This window comes from Corvus hawaiiensis, chromosome 5, assembly GCF_020740725.1.
Source record: "Corvus hawaiiensis isolate bCorHaw1 chromosome 5, bCorHaw1.pri.cur, whole genome shotgun sequence".
Classification (NCBI taxonomy): domain Eukaryota; kingdom Metazoa; phylum Chordata; class Aves; order Passeriformes; family Corvidae; genus Corvus; species Corvus hawaiiensis.
In genome coordinates this window covers 13872721-13884948 of record NC_063217.1, presented here as the reverse complement: position 1 = coordinate 13884948, position 12228 = coordinate 13872721, and the positions used below count along the sequence as shown (strand labels likewise).

Below are 12228 nucleotides of genomic sequence, written 5' to 3'. Positions count from 1 at the left end.
GTGAAATACACATATTATCTCGCTTGCCTCTGTTTTAAACAGGAAGGTCAGCAATTTATAACTCTGTTATTGAAATGTATTTTGACAAACTGGGTTACAGAAATGATCATGCAAAGAGAAAATTGTGTCCAGTAAGGATGTGAGATCAGCATACTCTGCATCCAGAGGAGGTTGTAGAGCAGTGTCTGAGGGATACAAAGAAGGTAAGAGGAAGGCAGTTGTTCTGCACCTTGCTTGAGTAGCTGCTCTGAAGCCTGAGATGTAGAAGTTCTCTTTTCTCAGCTGCCTCGTGATCATCACCACTGTGCCGTACCCTTGACTAAAGGAAGAAAAGACAGGTCTAATGCTAAGAAATTAGTTCCATCTCAGTGCTTTTTCAGTCCTTAGCCCCAGGCCAAAGTGGTTGTCCTTTACTTTTAGGAGTGTTTTATGTGGTATGGTAGCAGATTAACAGAGAAATGCTGAACTTGTGCAGTATTCTCGGCTTTACATGCATAAATAAGTTTACCCAGTCTGTTCTGAGAAGGGATACAATTTTTTTTGTGTGGCAAATGCAGTATTTCTGATATGCATTTTTTGTGCCAAGTCTCTACAAGAAAGGACTAAATTCAAATGCTTGAATATAAGCACATAGTATCATCTTGATGCCCTATGGTACCTTATGTGTCCCTGTGGAACTGGCAGATGTGACACAATATCACAGAGACCTGCATCCTTCTGTAGCTGCAGCAGGAAGGTGAGGCTAGATGCTTCAGGACATCTAAAAATTAGACTAGATGTAATTGTTTCTGTCTGTGTGTGTAATTATATTTTGCCAAACTAAAATTTTTAAAGTGTTCCTGCTTCTTATAGAAACATAAAAATAAGAGTACCAAATCACTATTTCCTGGATGTTTTGAGTATCTTGCACTGGATGCAAGAGGCTTTTGTCTCTTTGTTCCCCACATACAAAATGGGTAAAATATGCCATTTTACATGAGAAATTTAACAAAAAGGTAATTTCTGTTTATAAGTTGTTCAGCACTGTAGTAAACTCATCAGAACCCCTTCCTCAAGGAATTAGCTCCAGAAAGAATACTTAAATGGTAACTATTTAATAGTGACTAGTAAATAGACTTGCTCACTGGGGGATCACAGTTCATCCTGTGCCCTGAATGTTAAAAAGGGGGAATGAGCATTTATTTTGATATCACCTCCCTCACATTTCAAGCAGTAGAGGTAACCAAGCCCTTGACAGTTCTGTGAGGCAGCATGGTGGTTACACAAGGAAGCAGAGCAGGGCTGGGATCCTCTGGGCAGTGTCCTGTGCTACCCCATGTCCAGACAGAGCCTAGGAGAAGGTGTTTGGGGTGTGGGCATTTCCCTGTGGCTCTAGAATGGACAGGAGACAGGATGTGGGAAGCTTGCCTGGGAGCAGTTAGGGTCAGGGTGCTCAATGGGACATGGGGACCTCTACAGCACAGAAACCCAGACCCTGGGGAGAGAGCAAACAAGGAGCCTGACTGTGCAATAGTGGCTGAGACTCAGTTGGGAATGGGGAGTGGGATCTATGTCCAGATTATACTTTTAAAATAAATACATAAATAAATAAATATAATCTATTTATTAAACTGAAGGAGGAGAAGTTTAGCACAGATGTTAGGAAGAAATTCTTCACTGTGAGAGTGGTGAGACTCTGGACCAGACTGCCCAGAGAAGCTGTGGATGTACCAGCCCCAGAAGTGTTCAAGGCCAGGGTGAATGGGGCTCTGAGCAGCCTGGGATAGTGGAAGGTGTCCCTGCCCATAGCAGGGGATTGGAACAAGGTGATCTTTGAGGTCTCTGCCAACCCAAACCATTCTATGTTTCTCTGTGTCTGTGAAATTATTTAGAGAGAAACAGAGAGAGTGAAGCCTTCACAGTCGCATCTTTCCTTACTCAGTCTTTTTTGATCCTGTTATCCATCTCATACTGGGATATTTAACTGGCTGCAACAGATGTTTCAAAAAGTGAGTGCCCATGTCCAGGGCAGTTCAGGACTTCTTCCCTCCTCTGTTGCATGACCCTGCAAACAATTTAGTTCCCCCGTTAAAATTTATCTATCTGGATATTGTTAACCTGTTTGGTGTTGAGAGTGTCTTCACATTTTATCAAAATCTTCCTAATTGCTGAAAAGATAAAATGTAACTGGTGCTTAAATAGATAATTGAGTTTGGTATGGATAGTTCATCTGTCAGCAGCGCCTGTTGACATTTCCCCATGTCACTTTCTTTTCCACTTTTTGATGGTTACAGTAAGTTCCATTTTCTGCATTTTAGCTGATGATTTTCTGACATGGCAACATTTTCTTTACTGTATTCCAATGCACCTTAATCTTGTCTCATTCACAGCTGATAAATCCATGCCATGCTTTATCCCCCTCCCTTCTGCCTGATCTTCTGCCTCTGCAGCTTTGCACTTTATTACATCAACCTTTGAATGAGTCTGTGGTTGTCAAACTTGCTCTACTATTTAACTGTCTTTTGTAAATACATCAAAGCCAGGTTTTTCAGGCTCTAGCCTAAGCAAATATCCATAATGTGACAGTTTAAAATTAAAATTTTACCGTCTTGACATGTTTTTTGTACCAATTCTGAGCAGGTAATAAAATCAGGTCCCCTGTAATTAAAATATTTAATGCTCTTATAAGTTCTTCCTGATATAAAATGGGATGTAGGTTTTTTTCTTATCTCCCAGTAGTGCCTGTGTGCTTCTCTTTACTGCTGACAATTGAGGCAAAGTGTTTTAAGTGTCTTCTAAGTCACCTACACTGTCTTTTGCCTTTAGCTTATTACTGCTTTTGAGCACTATCCCAGTATATGTCCTTCTGTATTCCTTCTGAAAGAGGTTATTAAACCCTTCTTTTCCCTGCTTCTCTTAGTTCTCTTTGTAGGGTCTAGTTCAGCCTGATTTCCAGCCATTTTAATGAATCCTTTAAACTTACATTAGCCCTACTATTCCTTTTCTGTAGTGGGAGGAAGGAGTTAAAATTCTATAATATAAATTAAGAGGAAAGCAAGTAGAACACACGCTCATAATGTTGAATAGACATGAAATCTTTTTAAATGGATGGAGAAGTTTCCTTGGCTTCAGTGACTTACTGATTCATGCCAAAATGGCAAGTGGGAGCATATTTATGAGTGTTTACCTTAAGGCTTTAAAAGGTAGCATGATGAAAAGTAAAATAGAAATCTTTAATAGAGGAAATAAAGGACACTCAGTGTCTTATGTGACAAAAATAGAGGGCTTTTCATTATAGTAGCAGGGCTTGCTATTTATTGTGAAGGGTGAGTTCAGAGTCTTGTTCACAACTTTTTCAAAATAACACTTTCATAAGAGTTATTTGTGATAAATGGGACCAACTGATAAACCATACACTATAGGAGACTTTAAAAGGAGTGTAAGCTTATTCCATGGAAGTCTCCACAGGTGGGGAGATTGCTGATAATAACAGTTTACTAAGAATATTTTTTCTGTTAAGAAGTCTCCTTGACATTGTGGAAAAAAACCTACAGAAAATATGCTGTGCTGATCAAGAGTAAGATTTTTATTTGGAAATATTTTCAAAAATTCTAACACCCCACGAATTTTTTATATGGTACATAGCAAACAGGTCTATATTACAGGAAATCATTCCAGGCAGATATGGAATGAAGGTGACAAGTTATACTGCCTGTTCTCCTGTTATTCTTTACAAATCAGTACCTGCTTTGATTATGTGATTATTGACTGGTTTTAAAGTCTTAACCTTAGTTTTCTAGTTTTTAAAATAAGATTTGGGCTTATCTGTCTATAAACAGTATTAAATACTTTTGATTCACCTGCATTAAGTAAAGTTTTCCACTCAGTTGGAAAAAAAAATAAAAAAGGAATGAAGAAGTAGGGTCTTGAAGACTTCATGGTAATACAAGCTCTTAGGATGACCAATTACCTCAAGTTTTAAATTGTTTGCAAAAACACTTTCTCATGCTGTTTTCCCATCCCAGGAGAAGTTTTTAAAAACACCTCTCTCACCTAAAAGGGCAAGGGAAAAATTTGGCTAGGAGATACCCCACCCATTATTTCTGGAGTTATTTAGTTATCTTGGGGCCCATTTCATGTTTGAGGTGTGGATTACATACCATGCTTTAGGCCTTGCTAAGTGGGAGAATGGAAAATAAAAACTGTCAACAGAAAAAAGTTTGGGGGATTGGCCCTTGAGTAAGATGATCTGAGGGGAAGTGTTCAAAGTGCTTACTAAGCTCAGGAGGAACACATCACTCTGGTGACAGATTCAATACTTGGAATGATGAAAAATCACAGTGTTTCCCATCAAAACAATTTTTCTTCCAGGTGGGAGAATATTACTGACTCCTGTTTGCATCCATTTGCAGGAATCTCGATGGCCTTTCTTGTTTGGAGCAATCATTGTTCCATCATTAATACAAGCTGCGATTCTGCCTTTTCTTCCTGAAAGTCCTCGGTACCTCCTACTTGAAAAGCATAACACAAGCAAGGCAGAAAAAGGTATGATATGTTACTTGCAGCAAAGGGGGTTCATTGTACAGATGCAGGCTGCAGATACCTAATTCTGATACCACACTAAAAGCAGATTATTCCAGTTGGAGAGATTCCTTGGCAATAATTTTTCTCACATTTTTGTTTGTCTCTGTATGTGTAAATATAACAGTAGCTTCCAAGTTTTTTTAAATTAAATTTTCCAGCAAGGTAAGTTATATAGTATTACACATGGTGATACAGACCTAACCAAATCATCCTGCTGTTGTGTGCCAGCTACACTTTGCAGGGTTCATTTGGAAATGAAAGGTGGTTTCAGTCATTGTGACTCTCCCTTATCTACAGTCTCTGCTATAATAAAACCAGCAATTTTGGTTTTTTCCCAGTAGTCACTGGGTTTGACCCTGTGCTTCTGTAACTCAATAATTTTGTAGATCTAATAAAAACCCCACACATCTGTTTAACTGAAAATTTACAGTGCTTCCATATTGCTTCAGCTTCACAGACACAGAATACTTTGTTTTTACTTTAGATTCTAAGTATAAAACTATTCGCTTGCATGATTACAGTTGCTGCATTCTCCACCCCAGTGAATTTACTATATCCCAATACAGCTGAGAGAATGTTGAAAATTTGGTTTTGCTTATTATAAGGACACATTAAAAACAGGAGTGTACAAAGAAAGAGTCTGATTATAATACCGAAATATCAAACATAACTGCTTTACAAACTATTCTTAAAAACTTTGTTTGAATACAACCCTTAACATTTTCAGTCATGAACTAGTTGCTTGCAAAATAACTTGTAAAGTGTGTATCAACACCTGAAATACAAATTTAATAATCTTTTAACATGGAATTAATGCAACTCTATCCTGTTTCTTCTATTATGAAACCAAAAATAGGGCTTTTTTGTTCTGAAGAGCCCTCTGAAAGAGAAATAACACACTACTGAAGAGACTCCCATGTTGTCTCAGTTTGGTGTTGAATGAAGAGAGTCAGCAGAGTTTTGAGGAGGCAGAGAACAGCTTTTCCAAGGACTGTGAAGGAAAGGGCTGCCCTGTCATCTGTGGTCAGAGCACCCAGCAGGGATGCAGGACCCAGCTTGGGTTCACTGTTGGGTGGAAACTTCTGCAGCATCATGGCTGGGCAGGGAAGAAATGCCTTTGGGTGCCAAGTTTAAACTGGCTCCTTTCTGCCTGATAAAACTGTAGATATATTTCCAGAGCTATGGCTGGCAAAGAGTCTGCATCTGCAATGCTATTGCTTAATGTCACACTTGCTATGAGGAACTATTGAAAATCCTGCTACAGTACCTGGAAACCTCAGCACTGACAGTGAAACTGGACCTCTCATAGGTAGAGTTTAAAAGTTAGAAAACATGGCAGTAAATTAATGCCACCTGCCTTTAAATTCACACCATTTACTGGTAATGTGCCAACTGCAGTCAGGGATGTTTTCAGCATACATGGTCTGAAAATAATTTGAAATCTAATCCAGAGACATTGGAGGTAGGTTTTGGAGTAGAAGGCATCAGGAAAGCAGTTTCCAGGGGAAATGACCTTTAGCAGTTGGCTTGCTGATTACAAGAAAATGGCTTTCATGAGCCACCCTAAGGACTATAAATCTAGATACTCTGAGAAAAAAGAGACAACTGATATAAAAAGCTTTTCAAAGTAACTGCTTGTCAATATACGCTTCTTGATTTTATTAATTCTAAAAGAAAATACTAAATTCTGAAATAATTGTAGTACACAGTGTAACTCATTTTGAGTGTAGCCTACAGTGGAATTCACAAAATAGGAGGGTGAATCAACAATTAAGACATATCACCTGGATATTCCCATTGTCAGCAGAAATGGGGGAGGAAAAGTCTAAGTATTAAGGAGACTGGAGGAGATGTGATTTATTAAAATGCCCTTCTGCTTGTAAGTAATATCATGACAAAGCAGAATTCTTCATTTTAATGATGACTACAGAAATGTTTTTGAATTATTTGCCTCTTAGCTTAAATCTGCATAATAGTATTGGAAATTTGCAACTCTTTCTACTGACTAAATCCCTTTTCTTTCCTTTAATGGATCAAGGCTATTCACGCAAATATATATTTTACTGTGGATTATACCTTGTCAGAGAAATACAAAGCTATTATTTGCAAAAGTTCTGCTGTATTTAAAGCAGATGACTACATCAGTCTTTATGAAATACTCTAAAGTGTGCATGTATGTCAAAGTCCCTAAAATGGAGCTGACAACATTAATCTTCCTAATAGTTTTAGAGCGATAATATCCAGTGAGATAATGTAGGTCACTGAGTTTCCACAAGTTTTGCCCCTGCTTTCATGCTCTTCTTTTCTTCTCTGTCTCAGGAGATAACCAGACTGTAACTACCAAAATACAAGTGGTGTCAATCTCTTTTCTGGCTGATGTCTTTAAGGGGCAAATAAGAGACTGAGAGAAGGGGAAGGACCAAAATGAGTTGTGTAAACAATGAAGAAAAGAAGGAATGAGGGTAGAGGGTTAGAGGGGCATAATGTGCAAGCCTAAACCACACCACCATGAGAGAAGCTATTCTTTGGGGCACAGGGGCAGTGATGCCTCAAATGTGTGAGGTCTCCTGTGCCCCATTTGCAGGGTTTTACCCCGTCCCCAGCTTTCCCCTTTCCTGCAGTGCAGGTGGTGCACACTGTGGGTGGCTGAGCTGATGTCTGCCCAATCAGATATCCGGACACCCTGTCTGATTGCTGTTGTCTGCTGCCAAAAGCAGCACTGACAGATGAGCTCAGCTCATCTTCCTGGAGGTCACCAACCTGTATCCGACCTCTGGGACCCAAAGGAAATGAACTATGTCTCGTATTCCTGTCTCACTGCTGAATGTGGATGAACTGATCCATGTGTTCTGACGAGAGAACAGTCCACTGGAATAACAGCATCATCTGTAAACCTGCTTTGCCCAAGAAACTAAGACTGGTAGTGAAGCAAGGGCAGAACCATCCCAGCTCCTCTCCCGGGTCCCACAACTAATATTCCTCTCATTTGATAAGAATAGAAGGGAAGAAAATGCCCAGCATTTAAGTGGTGTGATCCTTCATAAGCATGGCCAGACAGCAGAGGAGATATGGGTATTTAAGTGGTTAAGAGAAGGACCTTGGAAGGAGATTGTGGGAATGAAGGCAGGGATAGAAACAGGAAGAAAAAGAAAAATCTGCTGCTATAATTACATCAGACCGTTTGCCATCCAAGTTCTAGAACAGTAAGACATGGATCTTGCATTAGCTGTCTATTAGTTGCAGGCCAAGTGCACCGCTGATCTGTGAGTATCACAATGATGTAATATAAATAAAATCAGTAGTAGTGATAAAATGGAACATTTGTTATGACTAACAACATAGGTTATAAACGCTTTCAGTTGGAGAGTTGAGGTGTCTTTTTGAAGTGCCCTGTTACAAGGTGGAACCTTGCATTTTCTATGCAGCTACAGTAGCAGGCCATGTAAATCAATAATGGAAGTCAGCTGGTATCCCAGCTTGCCAGAGAACAAGAATATTGTTATGTCTTAAGGGTCAAACAACTTGGATAAAATGTCACAGCAACATCTGTTGGTGACATACAAAATCTGTTCATCTAGTATATTCAGTCATACATTAAAAGTCCCATGGTTATGAAAGAAACATTACAAAAGCTGTACTGAGAAGCTTAGACTTAAATTTTTAGGAAGGTGGATTAGAGTTGATACCTTTTCATGTGACAAAAGAGCAAGGCCACTCCTGATTTAAAAAAGCAGGTAGCCAATTTTTTACAAAGCCCTTCAGGGGGTCCATGTGGGCAGGAGATGTACGAAACCCAAAGTTACAGCAGGAGCAAGTTACTGCAAATCCAGTCATTAAAATGAAGTTGTTATGACTGACAACAAGGATCTATATGATTAATTTTTGTTTCTCTGTGAGTTTTGTGTGTCTGTAATCATTATAAACTATTCTTATTGGAAAGGAAGAGACAGGAATGACTACTACACTTGCCAGCTTATGGTAAAGGCTTCATCTCAGATGTTTGTCTGCCAAAAGCTGGAGTGATTGTGGTGTGACTGATTTGTTTTTAAACTTTTCTTAAGCCTCCTGTATTTACAAAGGATATGGGGTTCATTGGACCTTTAATACAACTCCGTTTACCAGTTCTTGTGTTATTTCAGGGTGGCATGCATATGGTCTTTTTGCCTGTACATCTTGGCTAGTTTCAGGTGAACCTGAGCAGGCCTTTTGATGGTCTGTGAAACCAGACATACAAACAGGTAAAGATGTAATCCTTAACTGGATAAAAACTCAAAAAAGGTCTGTGTGTTCTTTACTTAGAAGAAGAGGGAGGTGACACATGGGAAAAGCCTAAAGTCATTTGCTTGCAGTTATATCTCACTGAGATTTTTTCTTAAATTTTGCTATGCTTCATGCTAGTAGGTAACCAATATTTTGCTAGATTTAAAAAGCATTATTACATTTAAATCTCTTTTAACAAGATACACCTGAATTATTCTTTCTGGATATTTGGTACTTTAATAAAATTAGTTTATATGAAAATAACTATTTGTTTATTTTGTAAATTATTTTTGTGTTGACATGGAGTTATTACAGGGAAATGTCTACTGTTTTCAACAGTGGCAAAAAAAGATGTTGTTTTAGCAGAATTTAGACAAAGGTGTGTGTGTCAGTGTGATAATGGATTTAATATAATTAATCATCAGGGAAGTGAATGTGTCCATGGGAAACAGATGACAATAATACTCCTGCAACTTATTTTAATTTTTTTGTTGTTTCTTTTAAAGGGTAAGCCTGACCAACCTGTGAGCACTTGTCTCTTTTTCTGCCCCCTCTTGCCTGGTGCTGCCTTTATTCTGGAAACCACACAAAAGCATTTTGATCCTTTAAAATTTCTTCTCAAAGTTCACATGCTAATTCTGTCGATAATAACTCCTTTCTTTGCATGGTCCTGGAAGTGCTACCATGGAAAAAGAATTAGTAATTCCCCATGTAGCTGAGGTCTTGAGTGACCATCTTCAGTTAATTTAAAGGCCTGATTTGTTTTAAAGATGGTAACAACTGATTTTTTTCAGATCTTTGAAGCTCTTTCAGAGGTTCAACTTCACTTAGCTGAGATGAATAAAAACTGGTGGTGTAAATGGAAGGGTTTCTTGACTTCTTTCTTCTTGACTGGAACCATCCAGTTCTTTTCCTATTTATAAAGGCAGTATTCCAACTTTTGAAGGCTGAGCTTCTATAACCTTCTGATCCAAGGGAATTAAATAGTAATCTGCGAAGGTTTAAAAGTTTCTAGAACTGAAACTCCTTAGATGGTTTTAAGTGTTACATGAAAATAAGGCTTCTCTATAGCAAGAAAAGCCAGTCACGGAGGGAAATGAGTCACTGCAGTGAGGAGAGGAATGACTGCTGTGCTTCTCAGTGCCAGTAATGCCAGGGTTTAGAAAGTAAAATTAATAAACTGAACATCATATATTGAAAGACTTTTGAGTTTTTCTATCTCCTTGCTAATGCAGAATTTATTTCTACATTAATTGTATATAAAATTGAAATTCTTGTGGTACCAAAAAACTGGTAATGGAATAAAATTAGAGACATGCTGAGTAGCAGGAAAATGTTTTTCCAAGAAGGTTGGGTGATGTCTATTCAAAACTATGCATGTATAGCATAGTAATTTCTTAGCATTTCTTGACTTGTTGGTAATTTTAAGTATCCATCAAAGTTGCCTAGTGGCATTTACATCTCTTTACTTAATGCCATGGAGGAGAGAAAAAGAAATCAGGTGTCTATTTTTTCCTGCCTTGTGCTTGGCAATTTTGGTAATTGCAGTTTTTTAGTTCCTGGTCCCTCTAGAAATACAGCAAGCTCCCTTGTGCAAAAAAGACAGATTGCTCTCTTTTTACTTGACTGCACCTATATTTTTGACTTGTGTGCCCTAAATGCTGAGGATTCTAAGGACAGGAAAAATAAAGAAAATTGTGCACTGACCTAATATGCACTGATAAACCAGATGCTTAAAAATCTGAGAGAATCCTTTCAAGGAAGACTCTGGTGATATATGTCTGGTTGTTCTCATCTTTACCTGAATTTTTCTTGATCGATGTTCTAATAGTACTGAGGAAAGTGTAATTTCAGCACGAGACATCAACTTGAACATTGTTCTAATTTAACATTTCTTATCACTATCTTTAAATACATCATACTCATTAAAATGAGTGTTTAGCGTGTTATTTATTTAAAAATGGGCAATGGCAAAGGGCAAAACTGAGCAGCTTGAAGTTTGGGTTCTGAGGTCTGAATTTGTTTTTTCATTTGTGATTGTACAGCCTGTGTGAAAAGATAAATCTTGTGCTGTTTCTGAGAGATTTAAAAATTCTGACCTCTCCTCTCACAAGAGAGAAACTGGTTATCAGAATATATGAATGTTATGAATTAACTCAACAGCCAGAGGTGGTTCATCCCTTAAAAAAAGCATCCTTCTTGTTAAGCAGAACCATGTGGGGCACATTAAAATGCATTAGAAGTGCTAAGTGCCTCAGAAAATCTTGGCCCAGAGCTCAAAATAGTTCCCTGCACCACCAGACTGGGAGCCAGGCAGAATGTGCAGTCTTGTGCATTCACCAAAGTGACAGAGAGGGATGCTCTGGGGAGGCCACCAGTCCATTTGTGTGACCTATCCCTCACAACATTGAAATGCTGCTAACTGGCCTTTTCACTTCCTGGGTAAAGATAAAATTTTGTAACTTCAAAATCTAAATAGAGTCTGGCTGTAATAACCATGACTAGTCAGTACCTCTAGTTTCTTTGACTATCCAAGTGCTTTTTATGATCCAAAGGTGTGTAAACATACTGAAATATGTGGTCGTTTATTTATAGGCAGTGTTATACAAAGCTGTGGATAAGAAAAATTGATTTGGCTCTTAGGTGAACTAAATGAACTTATTCATTTAATAAAAATAACAATTTTAAGTGTCCTGCTGTGTAAAGGATTGTTTTGAGTATTAGCATCCTACTGGGTCACAAAGCCTTGTTGCGGGGGTGTGTGTAATGTCATTGTTTCTCTGCAGTCATTCTGAGATGATGAGCATTTTAAACATCTCTTAAAAAGCCAGCCCCTGGGGTATGTTCATTAGATTGAGACAGAGGTATCATCTGCATAGACAATATCTGTAAAACAATGTTGGTGGAGACACATCACGTCCAGTAGGAGGTATCTGTTTGTATCTTAGACGAGGTGTGAGCTGGAAAGCCTGTATTATTCACAGTGGAAGGATATTTCAGTAAGCTATCAATGTGCAATATTAAATGGTGTCTTTTTGGGGATGTGAGATTGGTTGGTTGCTTGCTTACATTGGTCATGTAAATTTGTTCCCATGTCTCCAGCATTGGCAGATATAAAATCTTGAACAGTTCTGGGTAATTACTGCTAATGTTAACCACCTTGAAAAAGAGAATTCTTGTCTATGTGCTAGTAAAAACAAGAGGTAATATGAAGAATAATAGCCATTCCTTTCAAATGTCTGTCTTTTCTTGGTTTACCAGACTTATATGCATTTTTACATCTTGTTACTTCTCTATCCAATCTATCTCCAGCAATGAGGTCAGCTATATTGTGAGGCTGCGAAAGTAGCCAAGTCAAATAATGATTTTCAGAGATGCTTTGGTATTAAATGTTTTCAAGTTACA

The 12228-nt window shown here is 38.3% G+C and overlaps 1 protein-coding gene across 2 annotated transcripts in view; it reads left to right on the top strand.

The window, feature by feature from the left end:
* SLC2A9 (solute carrier family 2 member 9) overlaps positions 1-12228 on the top strand; it is an 85964-nt gene that overhangs the window by 30533 nt on the left and 43203 nt on the right. For both annotated transcript variants that reach the window (XM_048305155.1, XM_048305154.1), the window contains one exon: positions 4392-4524. In XM_048305155.1, coding sequence (XP_048161112.1) covers positions 4392-4524 — 133 coding nt within the window. The remainder of the gene's footprint in view (positions 1-4391; positions 4525-12228) is intronic.